The sequence below is a fragment of the Apteryx mantelli genome, chromosome 18, assembly GCF_036417845.1.
Source record: "Apteryx mantelli isolate bAptMan1 chromosome 18, bAptMan1.hap1, whole genome shotgun sequence".
NCBI lineage: Eukaryota > Metazoa > Chordata > Aves > Apterygiformes > Apterygidae > Apteryx > Apteryx mantelli.
The window spans coordinates 1,511,320-1,535,255 of record NC_089995.1 but is presented as its reverse complement, the minus strand read 5'-3'; the positions used below and the strand labels follow the sequence as shown (position 1 = coordinate 1,535,255).

At 37.3% G+C, this 23,936-nt stretch overlaps 1 protein-coding gene across 1 annotated transcript in view; it reads right to left on the bottom strand.

Annotated features, from left to right (window-relative positions):
* NCOA6 (nuclear receptor coactivator 6) overlaps positions 1-14,150 on the bottom strand; it is a 36,154-nt gene extending 22,004 nt beyond the window's left edge. The window contains exons 1-8 of the mRNA XM_013961546.2: positions 14,106-14,150; positions 13,732-14,006; positions 10,688-10,843; positions 9,969-10,091; positions 7,523-7,651; positions 5,400-6,215; positions 2,099-2,245; positions 56-1,175 (exon numbers count right to left, since the gene is read on the bottom strand). Of these exons, the coding sequence (XP_013817000.2) occupies positions 56-1,175; positions 2,099-2,245; positions 5,400-6,215; positions 7,523-7,651; positions 9,969-10,091; positions 10,688-10,843; positions 13,732-13,966 (2,726 nt within the window). The 5' untranslated portion in view covers positions 13,967-14,006; positions 14,106-14,150. The remainder of the gene's footprint in view (positions 1-55; positions 1,176-2,098; positions 2,246-5,399; positions 6,216-7,522; positions 7,652-9,968; positions 10,092-10,687; positions 10,844-13,731; positions 14,007-14,105) is intronic.
* Between the last annotated feature and the right edge of the window lie 9,786 nt (positions 14,151-23,936).

The window sequence follows — 23,936 nt, the reverse complement described above, 5'->3', positions numbered from 1 at the left end:
CCTGTGGGGTTACCCCCACCCCCTCTTATAAAAACAACATAATATTAAAACTTACTTTGTTTGTTCTAGCTGTTGATTATTTTTCTTCTTCCTTGGAGGCTTCTTCTTCTTTGGCTTATTGGCATTCTGATTATTCTGTTTATTGTTCACGCCGAAGTGTCCTGCAGATATATCACTTTGTAGAAGGTTAACCAAGAGTGGGCTTGTGAGAGTGACATCTTTATTGACAGGAAAACCAGGATTCTGTCCGCAGGAAATTTGATTCCCATTTGGTGTTCCACTAAACGGGGTATTGAAAGGCAGCCCATGTCCAGAGAAATGACTCCCTGAAGCATTGTTGTTTCCTTGGATTGCTTGCATATGGGAAGGCACCATATTGGGTTGCTGCACAGGAACATCAGGTAACATCTGTGTCAAGTTCACATCATTACTTGTTGTAGTAGTGGTATCCCCAAGCTGTTGAGATATGTGTGGGCCAGGTCCAGTAGGTCTTAAAACTTGCCCTTGAATTCCCATAACCTGAGAAGGATTACCATTCACAGGGCCTTGCTGTGCCATCATCTGCCCAGTGAACTGCACCATGTTTCCTTGCATGTTTGGGGTTGGTCCTCTCATCAGCTGAGCTGGCCCCGTCATAACATTGGACTGGTTTTGAGTGCTGAAAGGCTGTTTATTTCCTTGCATTTGACTGGTCATCATCTGTTCCATCACTGAGTTTTGCTGCAACAAGACCTGGCCTTGAGGTCCCATCATCTGACTGTGCGTAGACATCATCTGTTGCCCCTGCTGGGGAATCATCTGTTTTGGTGGGGTCATTCTTTGAGGCGAAGGACCAAGATTTTGGTTTTGTGGCGTTACCATCATTTGGCCCTGTGGCATGAGTTGAGTTCGAGAAAGTATCATCTGGTTTTGAGGGTTCAGTGATCCCTGAGCCTGAATGTTCACCATCTGTCCTTGAGAGGATACAATTTGCTGATGCATTCCCATAAGCTGAGATTGTGGTCCTTGCTGAGGTTGTCCCTGCATATTGCCCATGTTAACTTGTGGCACCCCACTAGCACCAGCTTGCTGGTTGTTCATATTTCCATGAAGTCCCATTAGATTGGTCTGCATCATATTTGGTGGGCCATGTGGTGCCTGCATCTGATTTTGAGGAGGTCCAGACCCCTGGCCACCTTAAAAAGATTGCAAGATACAAATTAACTGGAGCTTGATGTTGAGTAAGTACCCCAAATTTATTTTCTTTCCTTTTCCAACAAACTGGGACATCTGACACATTCACACTTGTGTGCTGTATGTTTCATGCTACATGTAAATGTTCATGATCAAAACAGAATATCAGAATGGCAATTCTGAAAAAAAAGTATTTCAACCAGCACTCACATGTGTACCCCACTGCAGAAGACATCACAGAACCGTCATAATCTATAAGTTTAAAAATATGCCAGAATATCATCTAACTCAACAGAATACTTTAATTCCCTGGTAAAATAAACTTCAAATTTTGAGGTTATTTTATAATGGGTTATAAAATAAATCAAAATATTTTCACATGTAATAATGATGACATGATGTTATCAGGGTATCCATAATCCAGATGAAGAGCTAATAACAGAATTTTTAAATGGAAACATTTGTGAACTAAAGACTACGTTTTTACAAAACTGCTTGTAGGCAGATTTTAGGGCTTAAAGGAACTAAAATAATCTTTCCAAATTAGAGCAAGATTCTTTTGTTTTTCTACCTCCGAGATAATTTTTGTTTTCCCTGGGCAAGAAGTTCTTTTTGCATTGCACCTATATTACTCCTAACCTCCAAATCTCAATGCCATGTCTATTCAATTTCTAAGCAGATCCTTCTGGTATCACTGTGCTAAGCAATAAAAGCTGTGTTCTCTGAAAAACATGATCAGTCTCTTGCTTTTCCTTTCCTCATTGAATGATACACAGAATGTACCTCTGCAGCACTCCTACCCCCAAGTAGCTGAAACTGCTTCTTACTGGCAAGAAGGTGATGTTTTGGCATCTGTGTTAGGCAAATAAAAGCATAATCTTCTACAACAAACAAAGAACTGAGGAATAATACATTCAAAACAGACCTGCATGCTGCACATTTTGGCTGGCTTGTAGTTGCGAAGCTCCACTGTTCACTGGCGTTCCTGGTGCTGTGGAAGGCACCTGGCTTTGCATAAAGTTCTGATTAGCCTGGCCTGCAGGGAACCCAGGTGGGAGGCGCTTTGGCATTCCTTAACACAAGATTTTTTTTTTTATTAGTATGGAAAAAAAGGCAGGGGGTGAAGGAAAATCTGTAACAGCATTACAAGAGGAAGAACCCCTTAAAGCCTATACTGCCACATTAGAAAAGCAGGTTTTAGGCAGAAAAGTGTTTTTTCCCCAATATATGAAAATCAATGAAGACAGAATTTATAGTTCCTATTTACACAATAAATCTGGCTAACAAGCTACTATCACTCAGTTCAAACCATAATTCTGTTTACAGTCTGAATACAAAACTAATCCCACACAAAAGGAGAGAAGCCTGTATTTGATTTAAAAAAAATGGAAATTAAAATAACAGTTTGCTGTTTTCTTGTTCTCTATTGCATCTCAGCTCTAATCAGACCTTTAACCTACTCCATGTATTCAAACGAAAACATCTTGCATTTTTGTCATGATGGTGGACTCCTCAAGAAAGACCCTCACCATAATGCACCAGGTACACGCTTCTTAGTGCTTTGCACTACTACTGTGTACACACACATAAAATAACCTCTTAAACCACAGTGAAATGCAACATTACTGCTTTCCTTTATCTCTACTTATTGACATGAACAGAAGTGTATTTCACTCCACTAATTGTTAGGTTTTCTCTATCCATGGAATGAATTTAATGATTTTTCTCATTAGTTTTTCAGCATGAAAAAATTATCACCCAATATACAAGTTTAGAGCCTCCTGCCAAGAGATTTATTTTCAGGGAACCAACTCAACTTGATTATACGTACTCTTTCAACTGTGGAAATTAGTAAATTTATTATTCAGAGTTAGATTATGACTACACAATCTCCCAGATTATGAGAGCACAGTGCTTTGCTACCAACAAAGATTCCAGAATGGTTGTTGCTAATCACAAACTTGAACAAGAAACCTTGCTATTCCTATTCCAAGAGCAAGTAATTCTACCAGGCCTGTATCTGGCACAATGCCCACACTTTGACATATCAAAATGCCACTGCTGCACTAGGACAAAGAGCCAAAGTTTCACCGTGCTTCTGCCTACCAACGTTAAAAGCAGCATAAACTGCTTTAACAGAATCCACCTCTCCTTTTGACCCACCATCAAGCTACACAGGTAGTGTCACAGACCTAGAAAGAACCTTGCCTTCCCTTATTTTTCTGATCTATTATACAGTGCCACAATTTGACCTTAGTTCCTTCCAGAGTTACGGTTTTCTTGTACGCTTAACCGTATTGCTTCTGTTAACTAATGTGGTTTTAGGTCTATAATTCATATTTCAAGACAATCAAGTTTATAGGATTCATCTGCAAATATGGAACAAATACCTTTTCAAACATCACATCACAGGACTATAGTTTTGCTTCTGCTAAGCTTTTAGGAAAAGTTCTGCACATAGAAATACTTGAACTGAGAAAAGAGAAGTATTAATTTGGCCTATTCCAAGTTTAATACAAATTTCCATTTGCTAAATTACTAGGTTAAATGGAAAGTGAATGCACTCATTTATACCAAACCTTTGAAATGCAGGATGGCTTAAAAACAGAAAGATCCCAAATTACAACTTAATTAAGGTATCAATTGCAGCAAGAAGTGAGCATGGACAAAAGTCAGACAAAAATCTCAGCAAGTGAAAGTTAACATAGCTTTGCTGAAATCATCAGAACCTTGTCTTTTTAAATCAGCTGAGGATATAGGTCACAGCAGGATTACAGATTTTACCAGTAAGGTCTACCAAATGACATATTTTGGTAGTTTATTGTGAGGGTTACTTTTAACTACAAAAAGTCATAACTTTAGAAGTAACTTGAAGAAAAAGTTGTATTTTGTTTGTAGTAGGTTTACATAAAAAAGGAAGGAGACACAGAGCAAGAGAAAGTTGTGTTTATGACAACTAGAGAAAATGATTACTGAGCAGGGTCATGATGCTGGTGAGGCAAAACTGTAAGGAAATGTGATAAATAATAGATTACTGTTTGGAGATGGAGACAAGAGAAGATATACCAAGTATAAGGTGCTGGCAGAACCTAAGAACAGGCTGGAATAAGAGAATCCTGAAACTGAATTCATCTGTATGAGGGAAATGAGATGCAAGGTGCAAACAGTGAAGACAAGACACTTGTCTAGACCAGTAGACCAGGAAAAGGGCATTCCTCACAGCTTTTAAGACAGATTCCATATATACAGTGTGAGAATACAAGAAACTAGAATACATAGTACTGTGTGTAGAGGTGGACAAAAAGTATGGCTCATATTTTACAAGTAGATAAGGAAAAGATTTTGCAAATAAAGATTTCAAAGGATTAAGAAAGCCTGAACACGGGACTCAGAGCAGCCACTGAAGAGAAAGATAAAGAAATGAATGTTTAGAGAGAAGTGCTACAAGTCTAGCACAGAACTATAAAAGTCTCAAGGAAAGAAGACAAGGACACAAAAGAGACCTTGGGATTGACAAATGAAATTCCTTCATTGTTAGAGAAGCCTTCTGGGAGTAGTGAGGCAGAGATGTGAATGCAGAGGTCCAAGGAGAAAACTAAAAAGATGACAACTAAAGGGGTAAATTAAAACATCCCTTGATATCTTCATATTAGAGCAGAGAGTACAACAGCATGGCAGTAATAGCTCTTTCCTCTTTTCTATGGGAAGAAAGTGATGACAAGAGGAGAGACATCCACAACTTAGGAGGGAAGATGCCAAATACTGCCTCGCTTCTGCAGTAGATTGTAATGAATATAAGTGGTGACAGAGGAAGTTGAAGAGAGAAGGAAAATATTCATTTGCTCTTACTTTTCTCTCTCAAAAAAACAAAAAGGAGAAAAAGAAAAGAAAAAGAAAAAATGCCCATCCCAGAACATCCTGAACTGAAAGGCAATGGAAGAATAGTCAAGAGGATGACTGGGACTCAATCAGGAACTGCATACAGCAATTTCTGCAGTGGCCAAGACTTTAGTTATGGGTTATCGCTGTAACTCAGCAGAATAGGTCTAGGTAGTAGAACTGAAGCAATACTGATGTAAATTCACCATACCTACTTCATACACAAACAGACTTCATATTTATTCTGTTTTTAAAGGATCTTTTCAAACGCAACAGTAAAATGAGTTCTAGCTTTTTTTTTCTTTTTTTTTTTTTTTTAAATAACAGAAGATCTCAGTACTTCTTACCTCCTAAGCCAGGGTGTAAACCTTGTGGACCCTGGTTTTGCTGCTGCATCACCATGAAGTTGGGGGGTACATTCCCCTGTTGCACCATAGGATTACGGCTAGGAGAACTGACAGGCTGTTGAAATCCCTGGGGAAGCGTGCTACTCTGGGGAGGCCTTGGTCCCATCTGCTGCTGTGTTTGGTTAACTGTTGGAGATGATGCAGGAGATCCCTGCTGGAAGGAGGAGGGAGAGGAAGCAGGAGACTTGTTTGTCAGGTGGGGTTGTTGTAGTGGCGTAGGAACCCGTGAGGGCCCTCCCTGAAGTGTTTTCATTTGAGGAGCAGTAAATTGGCCAGAATTGCTCATTTGGGGAAAGTTTGAGTGAGCCTGGGAAGCTTGCTGGCTTCCAAAAGGATATGGAGGTGGAGGGTGGGTAGGAGTTTGTACTGTTGCTAAAGATGGTCTTGCTTGAAGTTGCTGCTGCATTTGTCCAGGCAATGGGGCCTTTTTCCATCCCTGGTTTACTGTCAATGTACCCAATGCTCCCTGGGTTGGAGGAGGCTGAAGTGCTCCAGAAGGAAGCTGGTTCCAGCCAGCGGGAACTGGAACCTGTGCTGGTGAAGTAAATGAAGGTCGAATACCCTGCTGTGACTGCTGATGTGGCTGGGGAGGACGTGTCTGCAACTGTGGCTGTTGCTGTAGTTGCTGAAAGTTGGCTGAGTTCATTTGCCTGTTTACAGGAACTGACTGCATTGAATGGAGCTGTGGAGCTAAAGATCCAGATGGATGATTTTGCTGCTGGATATTTAGCCCAGATAAGAGTGGGTCCATTGCATCTATTAAAATAGCAAAAAGAGGAAAAAAATAAGTAACCTACTGCAGACAAAAACCACCAGAAAACAAGAAAGGGCAAATTGCTTGCTTGCATTTGCTCTCTCTGCTGACATTGAGGTCAAACAATACACACTCCAGTGCTCCAATTTCTCCAATACATAGAACAAGCAATGCTCTAAAAAAGTTTTCAGAATTTCTGGGAATCCTAGGAAGCTAGGTTACATGAGTTTGTAACCTCCACAATAGAACACGATAGCTCCAAAGCACTTGTTCCTACAGACAAATGTAAGCCTTCTACACACTCATTGGGGTCAATATTCCTACCCGCTAAAAAAGTTGCATAATGAGGAATTAAGACAGTATCATAAACTAGCATTCCCAGAAGATGCTGTAAGTGTGCTTTACATCAACAAATACCAACTTCTTTAGCTCTCTGAAGTAAGTATTACCATTGTTTTGTCAAGGGACAAGTCATAACCCCTCACTTCTTCAGCAGTCTCAGCTGCAAATAACTTGTACTGGTAGAACTGGGAACACCTGAACATACATACCCCCCTCCCAATCCTGAAATATCTAGTTTATTTATTCCTCTTGAAAAGCTCAATCTCGCGCATTTCTTTCCTACTGAAGACACCTGCCTCATTCAACCAATCTTTTTCTTAACTTTATCTAAATGTAAAGCTCAGTCATCCACTGTGTAAGTTCACTGCATTAGAATAAGCTCCTCAAAGGGATCGTATTATATTATGAAGTACCAATGACAATACTGTCAAATCACAACAGTTCTGCTGCAAAAAGGTACTGCCACTGCTCAGTGCATCTGAAAACAAAACAAAACAAAACAACAACAACAAAAACCCACACTCAAATAACCTGGTGACTTATTTAGGCACCTGAACTATTTGGATAGCAGCAACATCCTAGTATAGAATCACAGAAGACAGGTCTGGAAGGGACCTAAAAAAGGTGACTGCCTAAAAGCAGGATCAAACACACCTAAACCTTTCCTGGCAGACATTTGCATGTGCTTGTCTTCATCCAACCAAGTCCCTATTCTGAAAGATATGTAGTATGACAGACCAAAACAGACACACCCATACAAACAAAAAGTCATCCTTTTGATAATCTCAGAAATGAGACTATGAATCAACAGCACATAAAGGTGTTATTCTAGCAAGATGACCAAGATGAGGGTACGTTAGTGTACAGTTAAGTGGTTGGTCATAAAAAACAAAAAAACAACAACAAAAAAAAACCCAAACAAGAACATTTTCAGGTAGAGGTCAGTGCTACAACTAAATTTTACTACCTGGCTGTGAGGAAGGTCGAGGTGTTCTTGGCTGCAGCTCAGTACTAGCACCACTTGCCACCATAGAGGAGGGTACATTTCCACTCTGGGACATCATGACAGCTGCAGCATTGCTCATTCTTATTAAACCTTAAAAAAAAAAAAAAAAAAAAAAAAAAAAAAAAAAAAAAGTTATTGTTAATTCTAGCAACTTTTACATAGAAGAGACAAAAATTGTATTAGTTAATAAAACATCTCTTTAGACTTTAAGAACTGTTCCTCCAGAACACGGCTCTTTGCCTAGAAGCTTAGATTCTCTGGTACAGAATAAACAAGTTAGAGTCAAACTGAAGCTCTTCCTAAAGGCATTAGTAGGATCCCTCTCCTCTACTCAGCTATCTATTCTCACAAAATTCACAAGGTAGTTTATCTTTTAAGACCTCTATCCTTTCATGAAGCAGTGGGTAAAGTGGTTACTTATAAACAGAGTCATTTGTGAAGTAGGGAAAGGAAGACAAAAACCAGCAAAATCATGCAAATCCAGGTCAAGAAGAAGTCTTAAGTTGCAAAGGGCATTCATGACACCACTGATGACATGATTTAATGGTAACATGAGAAAGCTTTACACTGGAGACTGATACCAGTGATGAACACATATGTATAAACTAGATTGAATAAGAGAGTTCTCAATGGTGAAAACTAGACAAATTTTAAAAACTAATTCACAAATAACTATTTTACTGAAACATTCATTTAGTGATCATACAGTTTATCTGTGACTTCTGTATTTACACCAAGTAGTTCTGTCGTAAAGCTAGAATAGAAATAAAAGTATGACTTCAACTGCTTACTTCAATAGTGAAGAAAAAGATAACCCTTTCATACTTGTAGAGTAAGTGAATAATTAATATATTCTATTCTTCTTTTTGGTATTCATATACATTTTGCTCTATTGCTGACTAGTGGTAGAAAGTAAAATGATTTGACAGTCAAATTGCAAGCCAGTGGCAAAACATAGCCAATACATGGGGTCTGAGGTTTGCAAAATTCCATCTTCATTTCTGCAGCTGATACACCTTTCCTTTACGGCAAAATTTCTTAATTTAACATGCTAGCTTGACATATTTTCCTTCGCAAGGCATCATATTCAATCTTTCTACAGGATGAAGCTGAAGTAAAGTAGCCCCCAAAACCATCAGTGACAGTCAGAGATTGGAAGCTGTTCCATTTTCCAAAACCCACAACATCCAAGGAGGAATCAGGAGTGAGAAATCAAATCTGTTGTTCTTAAAAAAGACAGAATCACTACAGTAAGAGAATCTTTAAAAAGGCTATAGAAGGAAACACTACCTACACATAAATTCTTTGAGGCTTTAGTCCCATGTCTGACTCGTCTCTAAAGTCTTCAAGTGACAAGTTTGTATCAAAGTTACATGTACTAAGGGTTTGCAAAATCTAATACTAGGGAGTAATCATGATGTTGTAAGAGAAAAATTTCATTGTTTCATTTGTACAGACTGCTATTTTGTAGAATGTTTTAACCTGTTGGAAAGTAGGCAGGAAATGATCACACAGAAGAGTAGAGCAGTCATTTTCTAAGATAAAGTTTCTTTAAATGTTTTACATTCTTGGTTGATTTAACTACTGTTTAACCATGTTTCTCTTCTAAAGAGGTAAAACATTATTTTCATTCATTCCTGTTGACAGCCACACATTTATCTTAAATTATTCTGTCAAAAAAGGCCCCTAGTTTTCTAACTGCATAAAGTCCTATATACTGAGATACCAAACAGTTTACTTTGCCTTATGATTCAGCTATGAAAATAAATTACAAAGTAGTTTTCTTTTAGCTTTTTATAAATCTAAAGACTTCTGTAATTAAAAAAAATACTTATCATGGGTATAAGTGCAGTATTCGCAGTGTTCAGAAAGTATACAATCAGATATCTGATTTGATCTCAAAAGCTTACTAAAAATAAAAATAGAGGCTAACAGTAATGACAGTGCCCTGTCCTTCCCCTAATTATAAGGGATTTCAAATAAAATACCTTATTGTTGTACACTGTATAAAGGCTTATGTTCATTTTCACAAAGGTGGCCAAATACAAAACTGTGCTGTGCTAACTCGTTCACATTTCAAAGTGAATTCACCTTAGTAGGCTCTTGTGATTTTTACAGCCTTTATTAAAAAAAAGTGTGTATGTGTGTGTGTATACACACACACGTATATACACAAACACACCTACATATATATCATTCAGACGTTTGCAGGAAGATATGCAGCCAAACATTTACTTTACACGATACGGGACACAGTTTGACAGTACATGAACAAGAACACACATGAATTAAGATGGCAATTATACCTCTGCTAATGATAGTTATTATAAGCAGTAAGATTATATGATAAGCTTAATTACAGATTTCAAAGTGTATAAAGCTAAATAAATTAAAAAATGGAACTTACCTTGGCCCCCTTGCATGGGAAATCCTGTTTCCATTCGTACGGAATTGTTTGCTCCCAGGGGCCCATTGATTCGGACATCTTGACTTCTATTCTGAGCTAAAGCTAAATTGATAGCACCTTCCCCTAAAGGTAATACACGATTTGCGGAATTGGATGTTATTCAGGAAAGGAGAACAGAGACATTTGCAAAGTGACATTTAAAAAGATGTCAAGAAAGGAAGGCCAAGTTTTGTCTATAATATGTACTTCAAAAGAGAAAAACAGTTATGCACCATTAAAATGCCCTACCACCCTTAAAACTGTAATCCAGAAGGTAAGAAAAACAAACATCATAACAAGCATTAAATGACCTCAGTTTCATCCTGAACTTGAAAAATTCTCCAGGGTGGTATTTTAATTGTGAAATCCACTGAAAATTTGCCTTTAAGAAAATCTCATATCAAACAATTAGGAAAAAAATGCTTAGGGTACATTTTCCTAATGACAAAGACTCAGGAGGTTTCTTCATGATCAGAGGATTTCCAGCTATCATTTTTATCATTACACATATCTTGAAAGAATAAAACCATTGCTTTGACTTACCTTTTCACTAAAGTCACTCTCCAAATTACTAAGTTAGAAGTTTTGCAACCAAATACACAAAATCGCTTACTGTCTATACTTAATTTTTAGCATATCCAGAGCTTAGTATTTTTAGAAACAAATTAGGTGTGAAATACCTTCAATCTGAACTGAGAGAATTCCCAGGTCACGAAGCTGTTGGTTATTATTCTGAGCCAAAATCCGCAACCGCTCAGCAGCTTCACGGGGTATATTAAACGTAACACGTACACTGTTCCAAGGCTCTATCTTCTGCAGTTTTAACTTGCTGGATTCTTAAAAGGAAAACAGTCAGAGTCAGAGTCACTGCAAAGTCAGTTTTCAAACAACTATGAGATAACTTGGTAAAAAAAGCACAAATGAAAAGACTGAGGCAATTATTTGGCTTTGAAAATATCAATGGCTAATCTCAGACACAGAAGAGTTCTCCAGCACAGAAGTGCAGCCAAATTGCTTCAGCTCTTTCCTCAAAAATTAACATAAGAACTTCCCAACAGATATCCAATATTCCACAGCCAACACAATCACTTGATAAGTTTACTCAGAAATTAAAATATTCTGTGGATAAACTACTTTGAAAAGATAAGTGAAAACCTAATAAAGCAGATTTTGTGAATTTGTTAGTATACCTGGCAGATATGTGAAAAAAACGAATACAAGAACGAAACCCTCCTTCTTGAAATATCTCTGCAAGATGCTTATGAAACCATCTTTTTGTAGAAGGCCAGTACCAGAGTCTATTATTTAGATTTTTTTGATAGGTATGTTCAATCCACTGTAAAAAGCATATTAAAATCATGCAAAATATTTAGTTGAAGGCATTCTGAAAGCTTATGCTACATGAGTGTCTCTTAGCAGATCAGTTATTTTCAAGGCAACAGGTGGGAACAAGCAAAAAGATACACCAGTCGTGTTGGGTGTAATTATCTGAATTGGTACCTAACCAAAATATTGCTAAGAAATGCATTGAAGAATGATTTCAAATAATATTCTTAATACGGGTTTAAAAACATCCAGTTTTAGCTTTTGAAAAGAAAGTCTTTTGAAAAACAGTAAATTTTGGACAAATTTTAATCATCCAGTTCTTCCACAGTAACATCAGACTAAGTAAGTTTGTTTATTATTTGCTTCTGACCAGTGTATCATTTAAGAATGGCAATAACTCATCCCCGTGTAGGAATCTCTTGTCCTTATCTAACACAGGGAGTCCCTTCTGCTGCTACAGTAATATCAGTGTTAAATTCATTTTCTTTCTGTCTATAAACACTTCTTTGGCTGAAAAGGTGACAGGGGTAATTTAAAATCTTCTCACATTCAGATACAAAGAACTGAGTCTTCGTATCTTTCAACAGTCCTATATTTAATCTTATTAATGGCCCGATTTTTTATATCTAAAAAACTGTATTGTCTGTTTCAGTATTTCTAGATATCCGGTTTCTCTTCTTGTGTTTTCAAAGATTGTATTGGGTAAGTCTAAAAACAATGTATATTACAAACCCTACGTTCTGAATATCCCATTTTGCTCTGAATCAGTCTAAGTATCTTTGTCACATTGATCATTTTCAAACTAATTTGCATTGATTTAAAATTTTGTTTTCTGCTTTCTCAGCTGAAGTTTGAATGATGTTCATTAACCCTACCATTAATATTTATAACAAACAGTATGAAGATGCCTCCATTTAACAAAGGCAACTCCATACAGATGCAGATTGAATTTGCTTCCATGCAAGTTAGCTATAGTATCAATGCATATCCTTTCACATCAGTAACTATCTGTTAGTTTTATGTCTTCTGGCAAGTATTTATAACACACAACTCAAACCAGCTGGATTTCTTCAGAGTGTTTTTGTCTTATCCCACTTTTTTTTTTTTTTTTTAATCTCCCCCGAGAGATAATGGCAAGGACCCCAAAAACTGAAACCAGATACAACTAAATTTAGACAAAACGGAAAGAAAAGAACAAAGTAATCTAGAAATCTGATTTGCTTATGGAATAGCCATAGATTTTTTTTTTTTTAATTAAAAGGTTCTTTTCATTATTGAACAAGAAACAATGCAATGAATGTTTTAAAATCTAAATCCAAAAAATTAGGTTTCTTTAAACACAGACTGCCTGCCTGAAAGGTAGATCCTTCATCGTACTGTGTGATTTCAAAATAAGAACACAAAACAGAAGAGCAATTTGTTGGAATGGCAGCCTACAGTTATCAGGAAAGGCTTGGTTCACAAACAGCAGAAAGAGAGTATCAGCAATTACGGGGCTTTTTAGACTGCAATTGCATGACATATTAAGCCAAGTCAAATCAGTGCTGCTGTGATCCCACTATCCATTCCATGTCTGGTTATATGTTCCTACTACCTCACCTGAGGCAACACTCTTGGCTTTACTTGTTTCTGTAGCAAATTATACTAATGGCAAGAAATTAAGCAGTTACCTGCCAGTTCTTTAACCTAAATCTGTCTTCCAAGCAAACAGATGAGCGGCATTGCTAGGGATACTGGGGTGGGGAGGGAGCATATCACTGATCTAAGCACACTGACCCAAACCATCACAAAACTGTACCTTTACCAAACAACGATTGTATATTAAGAAAGGTTGTACTCATGTAAGCAAGACTACAAATCTGAACTGCTACAATTAATCGTTATAAGTCCTTTTTACAAGGATGCTGAGAGAGTGGACAGATACTCTTTTCCACATCTAGATACGCTTGTAAAAGGTGTTACTGTCCCCAAAATCCCGTCATCACTCACTAGCTAGAGGTACCTGTCCCTAGACTTTGGCGGGCATGTGAGACGGTATGAGAACAGTTCATAACCCTCTTCAGGCAAAAATCAGAGAGGTTAGGTGAAGGCAGCAGCAAAGGGGCAGTAACATCTTAAACTGGCACAGTTATTTGAAAGCGAATCCATTCACAGATGAACTGCAGTGGTTTGAGCAGGATGGTAGGTAGGTAGCAAAAAACACCTCCTGTTTGGACAAGCCTGGTTTTACGTTTGTACAACAGAGCAGCATACAATGGAGGGAAATGAAAGAGAAAAGAAAAGTAGAACATGGGAACCAAATAGGAATAAACGAACTCAGTAATGAAATCACAGTTTTAAATGATTACATAATTAAATATTTTGAGGACAGTTGAAAAATGACAAGAAAGTACATTACCCATGTGTAAAAGGCCAGGCACATTCTCCAGTATGATACTTAGTTTCTGTTCAAAGTCTTTATCGCCTATATTTCCTTTAAAAGCTACAAAGATTGTGGAATCTTCAGGAGCAGTCTCCTGTTTCAGTTCATCTTCCTCCAGTCCTGAATCAAAATCCACCTCCAAGTCTTCCATAGTTGAGGAGTACAAGGAGGTACATGTATCTTTTAAGTTAGGCAGATCATCCAAAACCATTGTTTCCAACAATGCAAGCCAGTCAGATGTTAAGAAGATGCTTTGAAGGAAAAAAAAAACCCAAAAACATAAGTACAGTGTGCAAGTACCTCAACAACTACATTTAAAGGAAAGCCAATATTACTGTCAAGAAACCTACCAGGTGACCCAATACCAGGGTCTGAGAGACAAACAGTATGGTGTTGAAAACTGTAGCCATTGCAATATCCAAGCTGTTGGTCCACCAGAACAAACAAAAGTCGCTTCCCAACAGAATCTTCCTACACTCAATTTGAAGAAGTTTCCAGCTGACCTAAAAGATAGCTGGTTATAAGGGGGAGGGAAGGAGAGAAAAATCAGTTACACTCACCTCCATATCAAACACAGGACAAGCAAGCACCCAGTATTGATTCTACCATGCCCAGCCGCCAAGAAATTGTAAACTTCACAGAAATACTTTAATTATAGAAAGATAGAGGGAAAACCCCCAAATTTAGTTTTAGGGACTACAGATGTAGTAGGCACTTCTTTATCCAGAAAAGCTGTAGGAAAACCACAGCACATTCTTACTAGGAGGAATTTAGCATTTGACAAGTACTTTACTCACATCCAAGGAAATCATAAGTATTCTTCTTTGTCTTCTATGCCTTCTTTGCATATTGCATTTGTAAAAATTTAGGTGTTTTCAGCTGCTTAAACACATTACAACCTGAAATTTGTTCCCCCTATGCCCACAACCACCCACCCTATACACAGCTACTGTTTAGATATGAATGAATTTCATAAATCAAGTCATGCACTAGATGTTTTTTACTTTATGACATTTCTAGACCTTGCAATAATTTTAGTTGACATCATTATAGTTACCTAAGCTGTTATCTATATAGAAAGACAACCTAAGATAAAACTTAGCCCTATATCTACAGTGAACAATATCAATGTTTGGTCAAGATATACATTTTTCACTTCATCACAAGCTGTTACAAGACTAGTGGACAAATTGCACTATGTTAGATAGTTTAGCCTTCCATCTAGATTCTCACATACGATGTTTTCTAAGTATTAGTGAAAGAATTAAAACCATCTACACCAAGAGTTAAAGCTGATATCAAAACCAAAAAAGGGAGCTGTTTCTGACCACCACTGTCAAAACCAAATCAGTTTCACAGCTGAGATTATCAGGTTCTCATAATTCTAAAGCTGTCAGGGTATTCAGAATGATCCACCAAAAATTTCAGTTCAGGATGACATACCCTAGCATGGGATACAGGTTGTTTTTCTGGCAGAGGTTCAAGTTCCCACCACAAATTAAAACCACAAGTCAGAGATTAAAGGTGAATTGCAGACACTAGCAAGAAAAAGCCTTTTTTAATGATGACTACTTAGAAAAGCTTAGATTCAGCTCTATGCCGTTTCCATACTCACCTAACTTTGCTGGAGGGACAATATTACAAATGAAGAAACAAGCACTCAAGTCACAGAATATCCCCAGCTTTAGGTCAAGTCTCTATGCACGCACTTACTGCAGAGTAATTTTACAAAATCAGATTTTTTTTTTTTCTCCCTTGCAACCCTACATCACAGTAGATAGATTAGATGGCATTAATGAATAAGGAACTGTTTTAGATATAGTTACTCTCTTCATACTGTGCAGCACCAGGCCTTCTTTCTTGAACACTATTCAGATCTCGGATTTAAAACATGAAGTTAACTTTGTACCACAAGCTTTTCTACAGGCATGCAAGAGAAAGCAAATAAAAATGTTCCAAAGAGTCACCAATTTATTTTCATAGTGCTTTTGTAAGTTAACTATTATTATCTTAGAAATTTTAAAGATGGGTAACTGAGACAATAAACAAATAAATAAATAGACGTTACCAGGTGAATATTGAGAAAATTAAAACTTTTTTTTTTCCAGACTACTTGGTAGTACAGCTCTCAATCTAAATTACAGCTTGTAGTGCTTAGCATCCCCATTAAGTCAAACCACACAATTTCAAGCCAGGTGCCCAGAAAATGAGAAAGACAATTAATGATTTTCTGTGAAAAGTTGATTGAATTGATTTTCACGCAGAAGTTGTTGGGCAGTGGGTGACCCAGTTATCTTAACCATGAGATAATTCTTTCTCTTTTTGCAATCCCTACATCATTCATTAAACATACACTAACTTCATGAAGAAGTATAGGAGTCCTATACTTGGACTTGGGAGTCCTATACAAACAATCTCTTTAGCGCACAGAGCACAGTCATGCTGTGCACTGAATAATGCTAGTGTCCTGTGAAATATTACAATATGTTTTGAAAAAAGTTAAATAGAAAAGTATTTATTTAAAAATCTTGAATAAGTTTTTCAGGGAAAGAAATCTCAGTTCAATACACCCTCTTAAGAGTTGAAAAAGCACAATTATTTGGAGGGGAGTAGGGTGCTCCATCTCCAGCAGAAACCATAGAGTTTTTCCTGACAATTCCTAGCACACACAAAAAAGCCTCTCTCTCTCTCTTGCAAAGACACAAACCTTTCAAACCTTCTTTGAATTAGCAAACATATAAAAATAAAACTTAAGTTCACCTCTATGCATGTCATGTTCAATAAATTAAGAAAACAGGAATGTCTCCAGGGTAATTGAAAAGAAAGGCAGGCAGGAAGCTTGATGGGCTTTAATCAGGATTCACTTTTTACACCATTCATTCATGATAACTGTTAAAACCATAAATTTTCCTTCAATTGAACAGAAGAGTCCGAAACAGCCATGACAGAGCAGAGAACCCATAGGCTAAAACTGCAGATTTAAAGTCTTCATGAAAATGCTGCAGCTTAGACTGGAATCCACCATTCTCATCTTAATGTGCCCAAATCCGACAAGATTAGTTAAAATTATAGCATCACAGACAAACCACCTCATGGATACTACTAAAACAGAGTTTGCTAAGTTCCAAATTATCACAGGGCTTGTTTTGTTTAATCCAGAAAATCACATGGCTGCAAGAAAAGCTTGAGTTAAGAGAAAAAAAAATTGGATGGAGTTCTAAATTTACTTTCTGGATAAGGGCACTATATTTAGGCTTGTAGTTGAAAGCTCCTTTCCACATTTCTCCCAGAGCCATTACATCCTCAAGGATGTTTTTTCCATCTTTCTTCCCTCCCTCTCGAACACACAGAGTTTAGCCCATTCCTATATTCAAATACAATTTATCTTGACTATGACAACAGGAAGGAATCATTTGCAAAGTCATCCTCTACAGACAGAATGCAGCTTATCTTCCCTTTCAGAACTAAATGAATCCCAGCTGCATTCTCTGTACTAACAAATTTTGTAATCTCCTGGTTATAAGGTTGACTTCCATAAATCACAAGGCAGCATGTGACCATAATTAACATGTACTTCATGCAACATTCGTCTGCATAAACACAGAAACCTTTATGCATAAATACACACATGTAAAACTTTGGTCATTCAATAATTCCTATGACCTAGATTATTTTTCACTGGGCTAAGACAGTATCTTCAATGAGTAGGAATCATACTTGAATTAATCTACATAAGTCTGTCTTCTCTGTTCAAAGAATAAATACAGCCTCCTTTCTGCCACTGCACCCTTTTGTTTTAGAGCTTCCAATTTACTACTTCCCATTACACAATTGTTTCTGGATATTGACAGTAAGCCCAGTGCTATTATATGGCAATCATTTACACAGGAACACAGTCTGGGACAAGCTATAGCAACTTGAAAAACGCCTTATGCCTATTCATTATAAAGTTGGCTTCATTTAGTGCAGTCTAATTATTAAAACTGCACAACTGAAGTAAGAGAGCTTGAGATAAGTAGCTAGATAACAGACTAATAACCAAAATGTTGGTAATCTATCAAAGGACTAAAAATGATCTACACGCCTGCAGTATGGTATGGGGACAGAGGGTGGCAGAGGGAAAGACCATGAAGACTGAAGTGCCCATACCTAAAAAACAGAGTCCACACTGGGCTACTAGTGACTGCTGCTTGTGTGCATGCTTAGCTTACAGATAAAATGGTTAACCAGTTAAAATGTGCACAACTGAGACTATCTAAGGGTAGAACACACAATAGGATACAGAGAAGCCACAGTCCGGATTTGGGCTGATGGACAGCTGGGTCCTGCTGCACACCACTGGAGCCCCAGATTGCAGCATTATGTTTGTCCCCCTGCAAAAAGCCCTGAAAAGGGAAGTCTTCATGACAAGTCCAGTGTCACATGACTGGTAGTGGTAGCTAAGTGGTGAACAGCTGAACCCTGGAAAGCCAGAAGGCTTTGGACTGCCAGCACTGCAGATGGGATTGGTGGTCTCCAGAGGGGGGAAATAAATAAATAAATAAAGGACAATATCTTGATATTCTCATCCCAAGATCAGTTCAACTGATCCAAACTTAAGTTCATGGCAATTTTTTTGTTAAACAGAACTTGGATCCTGTCTTGCATTGTTTTCTTCCCATTATTGCACTACAGAAAGCAAGTAATTTAAAATTAGGCTTAGTCCAATCACTCTTCTGAGGTTTTCTGTGACATAGTCTACTGATTTACAAGCTTTTTATATATTTCTGTCAATGCAGAATAAACATTTTCACAACTGACACCACAACAGAACATACACCCCCTCAGAGCAAATATGCTGGGAGCCCAAATAGATAAAGGTACTAGAACCATGCTCCACACCTGAAGTAAGTACTCTTCCAAATTACACAAAGGATTGGAAAGAGTAAGAGCAGTTTCTTCACAGTGTAATAACCAAAAGGAAGGTTGGATTTCCGTCCTTCATTAGCAAATGCTAGAAGCTAGAAGTGAGTGGAGATCATCCTCACACTGGCAATTATCTAAAGCAGTTTAAACAGGAAACAAGATGGAAAAATCAGTTCAGAAATGAGACTACAATCAAGTTCCTTGGGGAATCCAGAGTGAGGAGAAAGCCTTAGATAGCAGCAAACAGTGATACAGTTTCTCAAAGAGGCAGAGCACTCCTTGCTTCTTCATTGAATAATGTTTTGTCAAGCAATTTAATAGGAATAAATCAGAAAAAAAGCATGTTTTGCATAAGATGGCTGAAAAAAATGCTTGTTTCCTTTGTTTTAGGTGCCAATGAGAGAATAGCTAAAGGTATTTGCAAAGCTTTTTAGGATGGGGATGGATGAGGTTTATCATTGCCATAGTACTGTTGAAGATGGTTTTCTTTTAATACATAATGTATACACACACAGAAGCATACTTTTTAAGTGTACTAGCTATAAAACCTAAGTACATTCAGACCATAACACCTTCTCTATTGCAAATTTGTTAACAATATATCATCCTCCACCTGCTGTTTCAAGTTTCCTTTATATCTAGCGTAGGGATCTTGGAGCTTGTTAAATATGAACAATTAATAAGTTATATGTATATACAACCAATCTATGATAAAAAGATTAAAATTACATCATTGTTTTGGGCACAAATACTATAAAAGACTTTCAAACAAATTGCAGACAAATGCCATGCTGTTAGATGAACAGATTATAAATAGGGTTAAGAATCAATGTTATAATGTAAAAAAACCCCTAAAAATAAACCTAAGCATGTAGCAAAAATTCCTCAGAAAAGACTTAGCCAGCAGCAGTTTCAGTAATTTAGAACTTACTGAACTTCAAACTCTGGCATTAAAGATTGATAACACTATGAAAGCAGCCCAACTTGCCCCTTTGGATGGAAGGTCTGAGAACAGGTACAAATATCATGTCGATCACTAGGAACTCTGTATGGCAGACTGAAAAGAGACAGCACAGCCCTGCCCTTCGAACAAACAAAAAAATTAAAGGCAAGAACCTATTAGTTGGACAGTTAGGATGAGAATATATAAGAACAAGAGATATTCAAATGCATCATATATTTCTTTTACCTACCAAAATGAATTCCACAACTTCAGTCTTTTATGTCATGCAACAGCTCTTCAATTAATTCCAGACTGGCAAACATTGTTAAACAGTAACTCCCAAAAGTTCAATCCTGAAAGAAAAACATCATGTTTCATCAGACAAACTAGGTCTACAAGGATGGAAAAAAACAAAAATACTGAATATAACACAGTGAATGTACTGATTTTTCAATACACAGTTTTGCAGCAAAATCCACCTCTCTCATTAATAAAAAAAAACCAAAAACCCTTTTCACTATAATCAAATGTTAACAACAAACACTCACAGCCAAATATTTAGAAAGATCAACCTTTCAGTATAGGCAAAAAACTGTATACTGCCTTTGGCTGGAAACAAGAACATATTACTATAGACAATACAAATTTAATCTTTTTTTTTTTTTTTTTTTTTTTTTTAGTCTTTAACACTTCTAGAGGAAGTTAATCTTTTCTAATAGTTGACATCTTCAGTAAAGAGAAATTGGCACAATTAGGATGCAGTTTGCTCTAGAAACACCTATTTCTCTCCAGTCATTATGAGTCTATGCTGTCACCTCAGACATTTTCATTGGAGGTACTGAACACAAGGAGTGGTGAATCCATCCCCAGAATCTGCTCCTGTTCATGGGCTCAATAAGTTGCATGCAAACCCTTCAGGGTAATGAAAACACAGCAGTAAAGCCAATGGCTTCAGCAGAAACAAAACAATGTCCCTCAGATCAAGAAAATTTTATATTAACATCACAATGCTGTATTTCAAGGAAATTTTCTGCCTACATGCTCATCAATTACAAAGTGGAAGAGGTGACCCCCAAAAACAAACTGCAGAAGCAGAAAAGGGGACAACACTCAAACGCAAGGCTGAAATTTGTTATCTTCTATCTAGACAAGAAGGTGAAAACCCTGTAAAAGGCTCAGTATTGTGCCATAGTCTTTTCACTTCTGCCACCCCAACTAGAAGGGAATTAACAGGATTCCCATTAAACTGTTCCAGGGCAGCCTACTGGCGCGTAGCACTTCTTTCATACGTGTTTCATAGCACTCTAAAAGTCATTTAACATTTTTCAACCTCTGCATATTTAGAAATACAAGAAGTTACTATTGTAATTCAAGAATTGTAGTGCCAAGTGAGAGATCCGAGTGACAAAAATGTAAACAATACCTCCACAGTTTCCAGTTATATTGGAAAATAATCAAACCTTTCTAGATCCGATGTCCAGATACCAAACTGACAAGCAAAAATAAATAAATAAATAAAGCTTTCATCTGAAATAGGAAATTCTAACATACTTTATTAAATTTAGACAAAAACTAAAAGTGTTTTGCACATTCTATAGCAGATAATATGAGCTGTAATTTTAAATTTTTTATAAAATAATATTTTATTGACTAAGACTACCTGAAGTTGAGTCATGTAACAAACAGCTGGTTATCTCAGAAGCCATGCTAAGAGTTAATGTGGAAGGAGAGTCTTACTAACACAGTAAACGAAAATTTTAAGAAGGCCTCAGAAACAACAGAAATCAGCACACATTCAAGCTTCAAGTGCCTTAGCAAGGCAGGGATAAGAGTGGATATTTGGCAGAAGAGTGGTGAACCGTACAAGAAAACCATGCGAACTCCTTGGTGCAAGGAACTGAAATGCTTTTTGCTCCTCCAATTCTCCCTTTTGAGGGGATAGATGACTCTCCTTCACCTCAGGTTCAGAAAAAGAAGATGGGTCTACAGACACCAAACTACTCCAGAGAAAGAAAGAACTGGGACAGATGGGCTGCCCCACAGGATGGTCTGCCCAGACTACTGGATGAGCAATTAACTGTTGCTGTCTTCATTCCCCTTGAATACATAAGCCAACATCAGATTTGGTAAAGGCAGCTAACTGACCAAAGATGGTTCATTACCTCCAGCTTTCATTAAAACAAGCTATCTGACAGAGACCTTGGAAACGCCCAGAGACTGCAGAGTGAACACATACCGAAGTGGACACCCAAGAAACCACAAAAGCAGCCCTTTGAAGTGTTCCATCTATAGAAAAAGTTTCAGTCAGATCTTATGCTTTCTTAGATGTCCATTAACCAAGAAAAATAAGTCTATAGGAAACCAGGCTTCATACATTCTGATACAGAATTACTCACTCCTGTTCATATTATTCTGCTAATCTCCCATAACCATGAAGTATAAAATGTCTAAAAAACAATTGTTTCTGAAAAGGAGGAAGTGACAGCTTGTTACAATGCATATGGCCTTTTACATATGATAACTGGATGTATTTTGATAGCACATTGTTTAATAGAGTATTAGTTTGTTAAAGTTTCATAAACTTTGCTGAAACTCCACAACTCATGCCAAGTCACACTGATGGACACAACTCCATCTGAGCCACTAACTGAAGCTAACTGACTTGATCACTGTTGCTTGAAAAAAAGAGGCAAGATTATAACTCCAGAACAAGTTTTAACTGAAGTAAGTTAGCTCTGTAAAAATATTCATACTTTCAGGAGCTGAGATACTAATGACAAAAGGCTCCCAGGCTTCTCCCTAGGTCACACGTTAACTCTTTATCAGCATTATTCTTGGAAGCTATAATCTACACAATGTAATACCTGATCAATGAATTATCATTAGCTGAACTATTAATTTCATGTGGAAGGATATTTCTATTTGGAAAAAATATACAATAGCTTGTAACAGATGAAAGTTAATACTACGACAGAGCTTTGCAGTATATATTTTTTCATTCAGATCCATCAGTGCAATCAGTAAACAAGTAAAATGAGAAGTTTCTTAAAATTAGATGCATCTTGACAAGAAACTGTGTTTCATCTTGGTTTTCCAAAGGCTATGAAAAAATCATTTTCAAGTAGCATTCATTGTGTGTGTTGTGACAAGCTTCTTTTACTTAAAGTTGAATTTAATCACAACTGAACCAGTCTGGGCTGAATAGCCTCACAGGTACTCCTCTACCAGCAAAGCCTCGCTGAAGTTCATAAACACAAGCATAACAAGACCAGGTATTCTTGTGATTACAAATTCTGAACTAGAGTTTGACTGAAAACTCTGCCTCTTGTTTATTGCATTTTCTTTCTTAGGCATGTCACAAAAGTCCATGAAATTTCACTAAGGTCTATGAAATTCTAAAATGTTTTAAAGTATGAAGAAAAGATTTAAGTGACTACAAACAGCTTAAAAGTAATTCCTCTAATATGAGTGTACTTAATGTCAAGGAGAAAACTTCCCCTGACACACACACACACACACACACACACACACACACACAAAAACCTTCCTGAATGCACACTAAGATGTATGCATTGCTTCTGTTAAAATCAAGATTGTTCTGAGGTTTTCCTGACTGTATAAGAAACCTGCAGCATATTTTCTGTTGTTCCAGGCTCTTGGCAGAATGAAATTACAAAAGTCTTATTTATTGTCACTACTGCTATAAAGAACCACATAATCACCAGTCAACCTGGTGCTTTCTGGAAAACCTACGATGCACAGAACTAGACAGCAATTTATTCCTGTGGGAATGGGAAGGGCATCCCAAAAAACCCTGAGAAGGAACACTCTCCCATGCAGCAACCAAAACATGAGATGTTATTTTTGTCTAGTATTTCTCTTAAATGATCCTCATCTGAGAAAACTGGTAATGCTTTTGCCTTAGAAGGTGCAACACCTACAGCCATAGTCCCAAGATTGCAATTGCTGACTCCTCACTTTCTCTGAAAAAGTCAACAGAGACCCATCAGAATTACCATTTTGGGTCCTATATCTCATCTCTCATGTGCTTTCCACTCACTGACTGGAAAGCATTGTATTATACAACCCCAAATTTTCAATTTATCAGGAAGTTCCAAGGCAGAATTAAGTCTTCACTTTTTCCTTGTATCACCAAGCAAGAAGGGAAGTTTGGGAGAACATGTCTGTGCGCACCTATGTGGAATACAGAGGCTTACCCAATCTCCGCAAGTACTACCCAGCCACCAACATGAGAAATGGAATCTCATACTAGTTCAGCAGTCTTGGCATGTCATTTATTTATTTGGTTTTTAAAAGAGTACCTTTAAAATTA